This window comes from Molothrus aeneus, chromosome 1 (assembly GCF_037042795.1).
Source record: "Molothrus aeneus isolate 106 chromosome 1, BPBGC_Maene_1.0, whole genome shotgun sequence".
Lineage (NCBI taxonomy): Eukaryota > Metazoa > Chordata > Aves > Passeriformes > Icteridae > Molothrus > Molothrus aeneus.
This window is the reverse complement of record NC_089646.1, coordinates 63,798,370-63,813,932: the sequence shown is the minus strand read 5'-3', so window position 1 is coordinate 63,813,932 and position 15,563 is coordinate 63,798,370. Positions and strand designations below refer to the sequence as shown.

The 15,563-nt window shown below is 41.1% G+C and overlaps 1 protein-coding gene across 1 annotated transcript in view; it reads right to left on the bottom strand.

Moving 5' to 3' along the window:
• The window catches only part of JARID2 (jumonji and AT-rich interaction domain containing 2), a 211,095-nt gene that overhangs the window by 111,226 nt on the left and 84,306 nt on the right, over positions 1-15,563 (bottom strand). The window contains exon 2 of the mRNA XM_066558193.1: positions 8,899-9,034. Within this exon, the coding sequence (XP_066414290.1) occupies positions 8,899-9,034 (136 nt within the window). The remainder of the gene's footprint in view (positions 1-8,898; positions 9,035-15,563) is intronic.

The window sequence follows — 15,563 nt, the reverse complement described above, 5'->3', positions numbered from 1 at the left end:
GGGAGAAAACAGGATGGATAAGGGTGGAAATTCAGCAGTCTTTAGCACTCAGAGATGGAAATTCCTTCAGAGGTACCAGAAAAAACACTTATGAGTTAAGCTTGTCATTGTTACCTCTTGTTGCCCTAAGCCCAAGGTTTCCACACCTTTGACTTGATGAACAACACCCCCAGTATTAAATTCATTTAAACTGGGAAACAAAGGGCATCAAAGGCATGTTATTGAAAACATATATTCAACTAATTCTGAATACAACATCACCTTAACTGCTTGTAATAAATCTGTGCTAGTCAGACACACACATACACACAAAGATTTTAAAATGCAGACACATTTATTACTATGGAAAGCAATCTGCTATGATTTAACAGTATATGTACCGGGCTATATTTATTTTTTGGAAGACATTCACCCACAAGCTCTGGAACGGATCTGCTATGTGATGAACCTCTCATCATCATCAGTTACTTAAAGAGAGCAGTTATTTCAGAATGGTTTCTTGCAGATTTTAAACCAAAAAGATTCAAATGAAACCAAACTGAAACGTGGAGGCATGCACTCAGAGCACAGACCAATCTCCCAGGCTGTTATGAGCCGTGAAACAAATGTGACTAATTCCTGAAGAGTTTCAGTGCTCTAAAAAGGGGACTGATTTTCTTGCTTTTCACATTAGAAATTCTATATTCAGATGTGGATCAATGACACCTAAAATAACTTGACACCAGTCTACTGGTGCTTTCAGTTTACTCCACATCACTACAAGGATCCCTAAACCCATTTTGATTGTCATCCCATACTTTTAAATAAGCCAAGGCCTCTGAACACAGTAGGGCATTTGAGGTGAAGAGTATGGTACATTGGCAGCTGTGTCAGGCAACTTGCTGAATTGGCTACTGTGCCCATCAGCAGTGACAGAATCTCTGCTCTTTCTTCTAAAACCACTTTACTGCCAGGGTTGACACAATAGGGCTTACAGCACACGTGACACCTGTTCCAATTAAACACAGCCTAATGGCCTCAGAAATGTCCTGCTGGAGCAAATAGTTCTCAAACTATTTAAAACAGAAAGTCATTTCTAAAATGCCCCCACATCAAATACAAACTGCTGTGAAGGTTCTAGGACACAAGACAGTCCCTTGAAGGCTGAAAACATATTCTCTCTAATACTCTAAAAGCACTCAAGTGTAGTCTTGCACTAAAAGCTCAACACTGCAGTGTAAAAATAATTAGCAACGGCCTTCTTCAAAGCCAAGCAGAGACAGTTTCAGAAAATACAGTTCCCTAGGATTGACTACAGTAAACTGCATTACACAGTCTGTGTGTATGTGTGAAACTTCTCTCTGCACTTACTTGTAATACTCATTTTATTTCCCATTACACTCCTATTTTCTTAATAAAATGGAGCATGCTATTTTAATGACAGATGCAGGGGTATGTCTTATTCTCATTTCCAAAACAGGCAAACTAGAATTGACAAAAGGTACAATTTTGGACAGAGCTGGCAATCCTATGACAATAAACCACCACCATTCTTTTGGTTGTAAATACCAGCCAAAAAGATGCCATGGTGTAAATTTAGGCTGGAGATGTTACAGTTGATAAAGAGAGAATGAAACAGTTTGTCCACACTAAAGGGTGCTGATACAGAAAATAAACCCAAGGCAGCAGCTATGCAAAATTATCCTGAGTCAAGGAAAATAAAACTGTTTTCTCTGTTGATGTTCAGGCCAAGCTTTGTCTCACGGAGAGTCAACACAACAAATTTCACCACTATGTAAGTGGTGAGTTTGGCTTTTTTTTTGTTTTGGGTGAGGCTTTCTTGGTGCATTTATTTGTGGGGTTTTGGGGGTGCTGGAGATGGTTGATAGAATTATAGAATATCCAGAGTTAAAAGGCATCCACAAGGATTATCAAGTCCAACTCTCAGCCCTGCACAGCACCATCCCCAAAAGTCACACCATTCCTGGGAGCATTGTCCAAACGCTTCTCAAACTCTGTCAGGCTTGGCACTATGATCACTTCCCTGGGAGCCTGTTCCAGTGCCCAACCACCCTCTGGGTCAAAAACCCTTTTAAAATATTCAGCCTAAACCTTCCCTGACACATCTTCAGGCCATTCCCTTGAATCCTGTCACTGGACACCAGAGGGAAGCGATCAGTGTCTGCTCCTGCTCTTCCCCTCATGAGGAAGTCACAGACTGCAATGAGGTCTCCCCTCAGTCTCCCCTGTTCCAGGCTGAGCAGACCGAGTGACCTCAGCTGCTCCTCTTATGGCTTCCCCTCAAGGCCCTTCACCATCTTTGGAGTCTTCCTTTGGGGCTCCCTAACAACTTCATATATTTCTTATATTGTGGTATCCAAAGCTGCACACAGGACTTGAGCTGAGGCTGCAGCAGTGCAGAGTGGGACAATCACTTCCCTAGACCAGCTGGCAAAGGGTTGATTTTTGTTTTGTTTGTTTTTAAGAGAAACATAAACCTAACACCTACACTTGTGAAGCACTTTTCAATGAACTTTTAAGCTGAATCTTTTTTTGTTCATATTCCTGGCAACAGCTGTCCCTTCTAGCATCTGAGGTTGTGGTTAGACGAGATGACTGCGCCAGTCCTAAGGCTGTGGTTAGACAAGATGAATGTGCCAGGTCAAGCAGCTTGGTACTATCAAAAGGGACGAGGAGTCTGATATCCTCTTCCTCCAACTTTCAGTCAAGGTACTCTGTTCCCCCATTTCCACCAATGAGCACATGGTGTTCACCTAACCTCTTAATGAACATGTATAGTTGATTGAACTAGAAGACAATTACTTCTTTTTTTAAATATTTTTTTTTTCTGGGCTAGTTTTCTGCCATGTTAGTACTCTGGACTGGCTGAACTGCATGGGCAGAAAAATGGCAGAGCCAGCAAAAGACACGAGGTGAAAGGAGGGGGGTCAGACTCATCAGCTACTGCTGAACTCTTTCTCACCTTTCCTCAACTTATTTATTTTAGGCCTACAATAATTCAGTCTGCTACAGATAATGCACACGCTTCTGCAGATCCCTCATTGCCATTTTCATTTTCTATTACCTATGATTAGCAATACACAAGGAGGCAAGACTATTTTTAGAATTTGTTTGCCTAGAAATGCACTCAGGAGCAACAGAAGCTTTTTTTATATGGTCATGAAGTAAATTTTAAGAAAATCAATTATACAATTTCTCTGTTTCACAGGTTAAAGAAATATCCATCCCTGTTACATTTGAGAAGGGATATGGCTGTCCTGTGAAAGAAAATTTTCTATCAGTCTTGCTAAACACTGAGATTTTATTAAGACAGGAGCACAATTTGGATGGACATAATCAAATTCGGCTGACATTAGTGAGGGCATAATTTGGCCTGCAAATTTTTTTATAAATGGTGATGATGGAAAAGGCAAAGAAGAACCTGTGTCAGCCAATGAGCAAGCAAGTCCCTGGCAGGCTCAAAATTAATTCTATTGTAGAAAACAAAGAAAAGAGATTTAGAAAATTTCAATGAAGCCCAACTCAAACATCCTGTTATTTTTTTGTTAATCTTTAAATTCACTAGACAGCAAGCACCAAAGTGAAAGTGATGTTGAGTGCCATACAAATTTGCTCAAATGCTTATTTTCTGAACCTTTTAGCTGAAAACATCTATATTTAATCACAGTTTTAAACTAGCCAAAAAGACTGTTTACTCTGAACATAAAGGGAAAATACTGCAAAGTTGAAAGAGGTATTTCTGTTTCTGTAAATGCATTTTTTAAATCCACTTACAGACAAGGGTCCTTGGCCCAGTTACAGTCTTCTATTAAGCTTAGGAGACAGACAGACATTACCCACTGTCAACAAATGCAATCTCACTTCACTGATGGAGTGAAAAGCTCCCTAGACAAACGTTAGCATAAAACCTTCTTGCAGTACTTAATTGCAGCCTTCAGAAATAAGAGAGATGAAGTTATCAGTACATCTGAACCATCACAGTGAATGAAGAGGGCTGTTTTCTTGTTCAAAATTGAAGGCTGAGTAGAGACCCAGCTAGGGAAGGAGATCCACAGTGCTCTGGGCACACAGAGGCACAGCTGAAACAACAGCACTTCCCCCTAAGGGCTGCTGTGTTTTCATCTGCAGGAGTCAGAAGAGAAGAGATGTGGTCTAAGGGAAGGCATGGCTGCCCAGCTGGCAGCTGCTGCCATCCTCTCTTAGTTAGCTTTTGGCAGATAATACATGGCACTGAGCTGGAGCACCCGGCTTAGTGGTGTTTAGGCATTTCTACCACATCTGTTGTGATTTGCATGCCGTGCCTGGAGTACCATCTACAGAGCCAGGGAAAAGAGGTTTCCCCAACAAGCTGAAGTCAGATAAAGACAGTCCCATGCCACCCTATCACTGGGCACCTTCCTTTCAACATGGCTCACTGGGGAGCATGGACAGGAACTCCCATGCAGTGAGCAGAAAATATTTGAAAATGCATGCATCAATTACAAAAAGAGCTATTTTCAGAAAGCACTGCTGCCTGCCCCAGCTGGCTTGAACAACCAGTGTGGAAGCAAAGGGATGGGAAGAACACAGGAATCAGAGGCTGGTGCTGCCACTGGGTCTGGCACCACAGTCCCACCAAGAACTGTCTCAGAGACTGCTGCCTCTCAGCGTGGAGATGGGGAAAAAATAACTCTCCAACAAAAGTCACGTGAACTTTCATGTGGGAATGGCTGAGGGCAGAAGCAGACCAGTACAAAGTGGTGCAGTCCCCCATCCCTGGAGATGTTAAAGAAACAACTGGACGTAGTACTTACTTCTGTGGTCTAGTTGACAAGATGGTGATCAGACAAAGGCTGGAAGTCTTTTCCAACCAAGATCATTCTGTGATGGGAGAAAGGGGCACCAGAGACTTTACGGTCCAACTGCGACCTCCATGCATGCGCTGACATGGTTCCCACTCCATTTGAAGTACACACACAATATAAGTAAGTTCCTTTAACAATCTTAAATGTAAAGTGATATCTCTCAGAATAGAAAAATTACAATTTTTTACTCATCCCTTTATTTACTTAATGAAGAAGACTTCAACTTCTGCTTTGAACCAAAGCATTCCCTCACATATGTTTGATTTCATAAACAGATAATGCCTGCTGTGAGCTTAACCTAGATGACATGTTTGGAAACTGCCATGACACCTTTCTAGGACAAAGTATAGCTGGTGAAAACAAACTATCTGCTTGAATAATTCTAACGTCTGGTTTGTCATCTCTGTAGATTAACTAACCATCTTAAACAAATAAGGAAACTTTGTCACTTTTTCCATTCAAGAAGTGCACTTCTGCATCACAGATTACTTTATTGCAAGTCTTGAAAAACAGAACTTCAAGTCTTAGGTCATAAAACTTTGTTTTATGATATAGTCTTTTGAGGGTACTGGATTTACTCTCATCAACAGAATGCAAGCCATTATTACATCTTCCATTGCCTTTTTTATAGCCCTATCCCACATTTTAAGCTGCACAAGAAGAAAACAATTTCCCAAAGGATTTAGTTCTCCTTTTAGATGAGGATCTCTGAAAATTGGTCTCACTATTCCAAACACCAATCCCTATTCTTAAAATCCTAACACAAATGACAAGCAGCGGTAATCAAAATCACTAAAGAAATCCCAGTGGGTTTTTTCAGCGCATGACCTTGTTTCCATAATCAGAGTTCCAGTATCCCTTTTAGGGCTGCAGAGAGTTTCGTGACAAGCAGCACAAGCACCTCCTTCAAATTTTATATTCCCAAGGGCTGAAGAGGAACATGTAGGAAACAAAGACATGCTGTATGGTGTTGATCTATACTCTGCAAATATCCAGAGTCAACATAAACACACATGCAATACAATCACTTATATGACAACCAAAATATACCCACTCACCTTTCTCTTTAATCAGAACCACTTAAGTAACAGGGTTTCAGACAAACTGAAAATGGTAGGCTTATTTTCAGGATAACAAGTAGATTTACTAGTGAGACAGAGACAACTAAGGTATTATAATACATAAAATTGCCAGAAGTAATTTCAATTTTTATTTATTTTAAATTTAGTTTTTATTATTCAGAGGCACAGAAGTTAATTGTCTCTGCACCCTCACCAGCACATCAGAGCTTGCAGAAACTTTAACACAGAAAAGACTTCTGTTAATAGGTTCATCTTCCACATTTAAAATTAATTTGCTTTTCACACTATCAATCAAAGAGGCACCATTATTCCAGCTACCAAATCATTAATGATACTACTGAACTCACCAGATGAAATACAATTGACAATCATTTTCATACAAGTTTAGCTGCAGCTTCACAAACACTGGCAAAGGAACTTTTGTAGCATGTTGATCAAACTTCAGCTGCTCCAAATACATCAAAACTGCTTAAAGACACAAGTTGCAAGGAGCTGGGGTACCTTTTAACTTCTTCTATTGCTACAAATAAATACTTTCTACTAAAACAAAGTACGGATTGCAAGTCTATGAATAAGTAAATGTAAGAAATGGCTGTTCTAAAACTAGACCAGAGAAAGTCTCTCTGCATTACAGATGGTAGCACAAAGATGAAATCCTGCTACCCAGCTGTTTGCAGTCCCCTCAGCTACTAGAAGCACACAAGACCAATACATATTCCTGCACAGAGCAAGGAATTCAGACAGCCTGAATCCCCCTCACATCTTTCCTTTCGGCTTTTGAAAATGGTTACATTTGCCAGGTGCTAAAAGGTAACCTATTCAATTTTCTACAGTCACATAAATAAATTAATAAAAAAATGGGTCATTTACATATCAACTATTTAAAACTATTAAATTAAAACTATATTTAACCACATGCTACCCTATGGAGCAACATGCAAAAAACAATGGATGTGGCCTGAAAGGTGAACAAAGGACACATACAAGGAAACATTTTTTCTTCCCAACAGTATGAAATCTCAGATCTAGGACTCATCCTTAAAAGACTACACATTTCCCTGGATTCAAAATAGCTCAGTAATTTCTCAGCATGACCCGTTTTTTCCCAGTCGATAGAGGCCCACAGATTTGAAAAAATATGGCTACTTTTTTTTTTTAATGTAATGAAAAAATTGCATTTTCAAATTGATTTTCTTGATGTCACTTCACAATATCAATCCTCCTCCCTTTTGCTCATTTTTCTCTGCATAATGAAACATTCTTCTAAATATCAGTGGCCAAAAAAAAAGGCTTTTGGACAGAGATGTTGAAACAGAGCAATGCCAAGACAGGACTTTTAAAAAATCATTCAGCAAACAGAAAGCAACATGGAATTTCATTCTGGCTCAAATAAAAACCCCCAACCCTCAAATAACTGGTCATCTATTTCTGTGAAGGAGAAAAGCTCTGAAGATGTGAGCTCTGCTGGTGGCAGGGGAAGCCAGTGGCATACTCCATGTCTGGTACCTGCATTGACACAGCATTCCCAGCCAACTCACTTTTTATCTAAGCTGCCTTTGGAGAAACTAGACACCATGAAAACCTCAGTCATCCTGTAACCTGGCACATTATCAAAGCCTCCTAACACACAATTACTGTGCTTCATGCCTTTGGACTTTTTTCCTTTGACTAAACAAAACCCCCACAATGGAATAAGAAACTTTCCAAGAGAAATTGTGTTTGACAGAAGATCAATGATGCAGAGGTGTTGGAAGGAAAAAAGCCAATGCTGTTTTGTGTACACCTCCAAGCTTATAAATGGGTTGCTCTTAAACCTAGATGCCCCTTCCCATCAGATCAGCATTTGATATTACTACTGAACTGGGAAGTCTGAGGTCTTCTTTAATCACATTAAGGAGTTTGCAATTTCTTATGCAATACGGTGACCTTATCATGCTGCCTGTAGTTATCCAGCCATTCCCCTAGTTTTTTGCCTTGTCTGCAGTAACACTCAGTGGAATGTGACTCACCATGTCAACAACACAAGCTACATATAAATATGAATAACCTACCAAGCAACCACCCAGCTGCTGCTTTAATGCATTAGCACATGTATAGTTATGCACATGCCTAAAAGGAACTGCCATAAACCTCTATAAAGAAACAAATAAGCTCTTGTGAGTGAAAACTGTAAGCCTGCCCAGAAATCTGAATCCTGCTAGTCATCACTTTCAAGGCTCAAGCTAGCATGACAAAGCCTTTTCAAGTAAGGGTCTAAGTGAATCTGAAAGAGACACATTTTATATTCACTTCTCAGGATACCACAGATTTTTAAAGCAAGCTTTAAGGGAAGGGGAAGCAACAGATAATAAATGACTGGAGCATTGAAGAAATGAAATTCAATTCCTTTCAAGCTCCTGTCATCTAAGCTTGTCTGCATCTCCTTGTAATACCTTTAAACAACTGCTCTGAGAGCTACTAAACCAGGGGAGTCCAATGTCACAGCACTTGTGTCCTCTCAGCCCTTTAACTCTGCGTGTAGGTCCTGTGCTACTTCACCTGTGGGCTTGGATCACTCCAGAGATAGATGCTGGCAAGGCAGTTCCTTGTATCTAAGTGACAGTATGTAAATTCTGTCCAAGTGTACTTCCCCAAAGAAACTGAAGGCAATCACCTCTAAATGGCTACCTTATCTGCAGACATATTTAGCACATCAGAAAGCAGACTGACTAGGAGGACTCCTTTTCTCTGGATTGGCAGCCTGTCCCTGTCCTCCCGCCTGCCCTCCACCCTTATCCCCAACTAAATCAGTTAGCCAGAAACCAAAACATACAAATTCTTCAACCCGGGCATTTCAAGCATTCCAGAAACAAGCTCCTCTGTGCAGATGCAAAGAGCACAGTGTATATGCCAGATGGTACACTGGTCTACCTCCCTGCTAGAGCATGGAAGAAGGACTGAGTCCTTCCAGCAGTACCACAGAGGCGTCTCACCGTTCACTGCCTTGAGGCTCCCGCTAATGCCATCGCTGTGCTGCCGCTTCTGTGCATTCTTGAACTCCTTCAGTGATAAATAAAGGACCTTCCGCACCACCCTCTCCTCTGACCAGGGAATCCCATCACTGTCATCCTAAAGGAGATGGAAACAGAAAGGAGGCATTAGTTGCATGCACCTGAAACAAAACAAAAATCTAAACAAAACCAAATAAACCTCCAAAGCCTAAGGCTACACAGATTATTTTTAACTCAGTGAAAGAAAAAAAAAAAAAAAAAAAGAAAAACTGAAGAAGAATACTATGTAAGAAAATGCAACCTGATCAGCTCTAACAGAGAACAGAAACATAAGTATTATCAAATCAGAGCATTAGCCCCTGTAATCCTTTATTCTGCAAACAGCAGTAGGCATGTACCAGGTGTTAGGCAGGAGGTAAAACTTAATTGTTAAAATCCTTATAATGAATCCCTCATGGAGAAATTTATCACAGCCAGGAAGTGTTCTCTCAGGTAATTAAAAGGAGGGGGAAAAAAACCCCAACAAAACACTAAAATGAATGATGCAGAAATTGAAGAGGCAAGTTTGGTGAACCAACTTCTCTTGTTGCCATTTTGGTCTTCGTTTGTGTCTCTTGGCTCAGGTTATTTTTCTTTCTGGTTTCATGTTTTGCATTAATTGCAGTGTTATAATGAAGTTGTATATTGATAACAATGAAGTTATTCTGAATTTATCTCAGCATAAAGCCAAGTGGAATTTGGCTCATGGGGCATATGTTTTCTACTTTATTTTTAGGAGACAAATGCTAATTTATCAAAAGGAACACTAGTCTACGTCAAATTTAGTACTCACTTGAGTTAAAACATTAACTCCCAGGAAAAGTATTTCCCTAAAGCCTTTAGCATTCAAATAAATTAAGTCAGCCAATTGATATAAAGACATAAGCGACATAGGTAAGTCATCATATTTTCATAAGCCCCGTAATTTTCTTGGGGTCTTTGGAAATCTCTGGTTAAGCATTCTTGCCCTTTTCCTCAGGGGCTAAATCATTGCCAAAGCAAAAGATTAACATTTCTAGGCAGACCTTAAGTGGTAAGTGTACTACACAGCGTACTGTCACCTCACACTGAAAATTCCACAAGCCCCATCAGCAATCCCCACCAGGAGGCAGGAGAGCTTAAGACCATCCATGTGCCAAAGAAAAGACAGGCACTGCCAACTTCCAAAAAAATAAGCATAATTTAGGGTGACCAGAGATAGCTTTTTCTTTGCTCCTCTAATGACATATTGGAATTCAGCTGCTGAATTGTGATCAAAAACATTTCCACCCCTCACCCTCCCCCCCCAAAAAATTCTAGGACAAATTACTTGGCAGGGGTTAAAAAACAAAACAAAACAAAAAAAACCCCAAACAACAAAAAAAGCAACACAATGAGTGCAGTGAAAGCAGACAGCATTTTGGCAGCAGGATGTGCATTTTGCACGAGGGACAAGCTACTACACTTTGAAGAAGACTGAGCTATGCCCAGAGAGTTTTAGAATACAGGCAGCTCTGGGCCAAGAAATCAAACTTTGTAACCCAACACCCACAGCAACCCAAAAAAAGGACAAAAAAAATCTCTCAGCAAGCATTTTAAAAGCAGTAGTACATCCAGTTATTTTGTCAACAAAGGTTTACACAAACAACTCTGGCTTACCGTTTTGCTGCCAACACAGCTTCAGCCCTAACCAGAAGCAACACTAAGAGAGGGCTGCAGCCCAATTTTAACAAAGCTTGCCCAAGGATGCCCTCATTTACATTCCCACCAACAAAGACCCAATGGGACATCATGCATTTCTGTTTCACTGGAACTACCTAAGGCCCTAAGGGAGTCAGGCTCAGTTAGGAAACAGTTATCAGGCGCCTCCAGCCCCTGTCCATGTTATGGACACAGGCCTGTGGACACCACTCCCTTCACTGGCATTTGTACCGGAAGCTGCACAAAAACACCCAGCAGTTCCTGACCTCACTGGTACTTTTACCCTGGTAAAAATCCAGAAAAAAAAATTTTAAAAATAAAATTTAAAAAATGAAATCAGAAGAAATTAAATCCACTCTGCCACATCTCACTGCAAGGAGTACATGGCAGTGTTCACTGCCTCAACAGTGACAGGGTGAAACCTGCCAATAGGACTGGTCTTTAAATTGGCATCTGCTGAGCGCAGGACCTGTGCCCTGGCACCAGCTGGCTGCAGTCCCTCCTGTGGAAGGGAAGGAGGCCACCACAGTCCCTCCTGTGGAAGGGAAGGCACTCACCACTGCACACCAGCAGCCTCTGGTCTAGGCCACCCTCCTGTGAAGTTCCTGGAGTCATCTCCCTCTCCCCAGGCAATGTGTTGGGTCTCCCCAGGCAATATGTTGGATGCAAAAGGATACCAAATTTTCTGGCAGCCAAAGTGTCTTCTGGTGCCAGCAACATGCAGGACACAGTCCCACCAGCCTGAGGGCTGCCTGAGCATTAGTGCCACTAGCTAAGAGATGGGGCCCAGAAGGTGGGAACTAAGACCTTAGCACCCACTGAAGCAACTTCACACCACACTTAATTCCTGGAGCAGTAAAACTCCAGATGAACCATACTGGCTTCATCTGCCCCATGAGGCAGCAGTGCTGCCTCTAGAAATGCACATGGAGAGTCTCTCCCCACCAGCCCAGTTGTGTCCTGGCTGCAGCCCCTGATCTGCGTGCACCACTCTGCTGTGGGCTTCCCCTGCACACACCACCCAGCTTGAAAAAAGTCCTCAAGTTTTCCAACACTGTGTGCTATCCAAGGTCAGCAGAATAAGGGGCTAAGCTGCTGCCAACACCTGTATTCACATGGCTCCATACTGCAGGAGCAATAAAAAGGTTTCACAATCGCCAAGTGCATCTTCCCTGGAGCCCATGGCACAAAAGCAGCCAAATGCTGAGAGCAGCTGACTCAGAGCCCAGCTGAGCTCCAGCTCCTGACACATTTGACCATAATTACATGGGTCACATCGCCTCTGCCTCGTCACACCAGTGGAGCGAAAGCTGTTGTGTGCCCACTCTGCACTCACACCACCACCAACTGCAAGAGTTATCTCACTTTAGCAAAACATACACACACCCAACACTCTTTAGAAATATGGTCAAGTGAAAGCCTTGAGGAATTTAATCTATGTAACTTCTTAACACCACCCCACTGTCCCCACCCCCAATCTAAGCTCAAAGGGACTGACTCAATTGCTGCCTTTACATATTTCCACAGGGAGTAGAGATTTGTTAATAGATGGCTCTCAAGGCTGGCAGAGAGGGATATAACATCGTCCAACAGCTGGAACTCGATTCAGAAAAACGTAAGACAGAATTAAAGAACAATTTCTGCAACTGTGCGAGTAATTAGCCATTGAAACGACTTATGGGGAACTAATGGATTGTCCAATATTGACTCAGACCCAAAAAAGGACCGAAAAACATCTTAAACTGCAGGTTCATCACCACAAGCCCACAACCTTCACTGCAGGTTAGCTGAGATGATTTCTGCCTCCCAATATGACAATAAGATTATAAAATAAACTCAGAATAAAACTAACTGATGTAAACAACCAGGGAGACCCTGGGGCAGAATTAAGAAACACAACTGCATAATTTCCTTTAAATTTCGAATTTAAAATTAAAAAAAAAAAAAATATGCCACCCTCTTGGTTATGTCATTCCAGGGAACCACACATTGTACATTTATGTCTGAATGTCAGCGACCATAATACATGTTTAATCAATACATAACAATTTTTATATATATCAATACATAATGTGTATAGATCTGCAAAGAAATCAAAATGTGTACCACCTGTACCTTTCACCATTCACCTACACCTTAGGTGCTTGTTCCCTGCAGTCCAGCTGCCGGGTGTGCACATGTCACCTGCACACAGCCTTCCTAAATTCCTATAATTCCAAAATTATACTCAAATATTAATTTTTAAAAAGCAGAAGCAAGAGGCAGGCTTAACACCACCTCCTGGGCAGGTGAAACGTCATCCTGAAATCATGAGAGCTGCTGAGCTCCTTGGGCAGCAGCATGACTCAAGCTTCTCCCTTCATTCATTGCAGATACAGCATTCTTCAGCCTGGCCCAGCCTTGCCTTAAGCAAACAGGAGTCATAGTTCACAGGGTAAAACAAAGCTGGAACAAGCGAGAATGCATGCAGCACTCCATGTTATTTGCTTTAATTTTTATGTAAATACTTTTACAGCAGTGATTGTTTTATTTGAAAAGTCAGGACTTGGTAAGGTACAAAGATACTTATAAGCATGTGTGTGTTATGACTCAGTGAGGCTGGCATCCTTCCAGCTCTCTCTTTGGGTCTTTCCCAAGCACGCATCTCCTGACCTCATTCTTCATGCCAGGTTGCAAAAAAGCAAAACAACAAAAACACAAGCTCCCTCTTTTTTCTTTTTCCAGCACTGTATCCAACACTTGGTTAAAATCACTGTGGCACCCAATGCCCTAAATGAATATGCTTTCATGGTTGAACAGCCCCCAGAGAGTCTTTCCTGCAGATGTAAGAAGGTAATTTTGAAGCAACAGGAAAAATAAACCACAAGTTTCTACCCTTTCCTCAAGGATATTTTTGAAGGAGAACTATTTCAAAGGGTGGTTTTTACTGCATTTATAGCAACATTAAAAAAATATGCCTTTTGCATGAAAAACAGACAACACATTTTCATAGATCATACAAATTACTTTTCAGCTAAAGGACCGAGATGGAAATGTTTGTTTACTAGATTAAGACTTGCGAGAGATTTTTGCCTTTTGGCTGTACATTATCAACGGAAAACAGTAATACCTGTTTTTCTCTAAAAGTCAGACTAAAAAGTATTTGGTGGAAAACCCAGATTCACCTTCAGAGGCTGACAGAGATCCTTCCACACAGTCTTGGGCAAGTTACTGCTGCTAACTGTGATTAGCACTTACTAGCAATTACCTTACTCATTTACAAAGCCTGATTTCTCGGTATGTGTATGGCACAGAGCAAACCTCATGAGGAAGTGCCAACTCTGACTGCTGTATGAGCACACGTACTTCCCCTGCTGCTGCGTTAGCAGAGGTCTCCATGGCATCACAAAGTTCCATCAGCACCCCACGTGCACATTGCAGAGGGAAATCCCACTGCTGGCCCCTGGGTGTAACCTCCCCCTCTGATAACCTGCAGGACCCAGGGGGCTGCCCCAGCACCAGACAGCGGAAGCTCTTCTTGGCACAAACTCCTAGCAATAGTTTGAACTTGCAGGGGAACAATTTGAAACCAGACTGTAATATATTCAACTGAAGCTCCATAAATAAAGATTTTTGGCTCCTTCTGGCAGTTATCACGCTGCTTGGACTTCTTACATCCAAGCAGAGCATGGTGCAAACTAGTTATACTCATATATAGCCACAATAACATCCTTGTAGTCTTTCGCTTACTATCAAGGTCCCTCCTCTCCTTTCTCTCAGAATAAAGTTCACACTTATTTAATATTTAACCTTTTAATCAAGTTTAACTATCCAGAGAGGATGTAGCAGCTTCTCATTTAAAACAAACTGCTTATATTCAGTGAGAAAAAATAAAAACTCATGAATGGCTTAAGTTGATGAAGATTGATACAGCTTGGAGACTTTATAGTGGAGTGACTCATGCCTTCTGGAAAATGTAATCTGTTCTGTCTAGTTTAGGAAAATAGGTCATGTTTTAAAAATGTGCTAACTAACATGAAGAAAGGGGAAATTTCCTTTATTAATGGCTCTGTTTTAGCATTTAAGTTTATCTAGTAATTATAGCTACTTTTTCCCCTCGTACTTCCAGAAAACTTCCCCAAAGAACTCACATTACATTACAGCTCCTGACTTGAAAAACCAATGTTATCATGGCAAAGAAAGAGTGGAAGAAAACAAAAATCTCTCTCCTTCCTGCCGTAGCACTTCTACAGCTTTCATCTCCTGCAATCTCCTATTGGTCTGCACTCTTTCACTGCCTTCTGCTGCACCAGGGACTGCATTTCCTTCTTTCAGATGAATTCTGAAGAGCACCATGGGAAAGAAATGCTCTGGTTTTTGGGTCACTAAAGGCCTTGGGCACTTTTAAGCCCAGTGAGCTTCAACCTGCTCTTGCAAAAATACATTATGGTAGAAGAGTTATAGTCAAAATCTCCAAATACAAGTCATTCCCAGAACTGAGGCATAAAAATAGTTCCTAAATTTATCTTAGGCCTAATAATGAAATAATTAAGAACAGTTGGTTTGTGTGTTAATTGTTTCTTTTACATAAATTTAAGAGGCCTTGATGATGTTACTGCACCTCTAGAAAACTATTACTCAGTATGAAACTAGTGAAAGCTTACAAGCTGTCAACTGTTTCCCATACTGGTCCGCCAAGATAAACACCAAAAAAAAAAAAAAAAAAGGAAAGTCCAAACAAATCCAGAGTAAAGACAGATCTAAAGTTTTTTAATTTATCAACTTACAGTCCAGCTTCAACTTGAACCATCTCACTGATAGCACTGACTCCATAGCTACAACTTTCTTAGGCCAGATTAGGAATCAAAACCATCATTTTGCTCCCAAAATCTGAGCTTTGGGACCTGACTGAACCAAGGGTGGCAGTGTGCTGGTAGAAAGAGGTATGG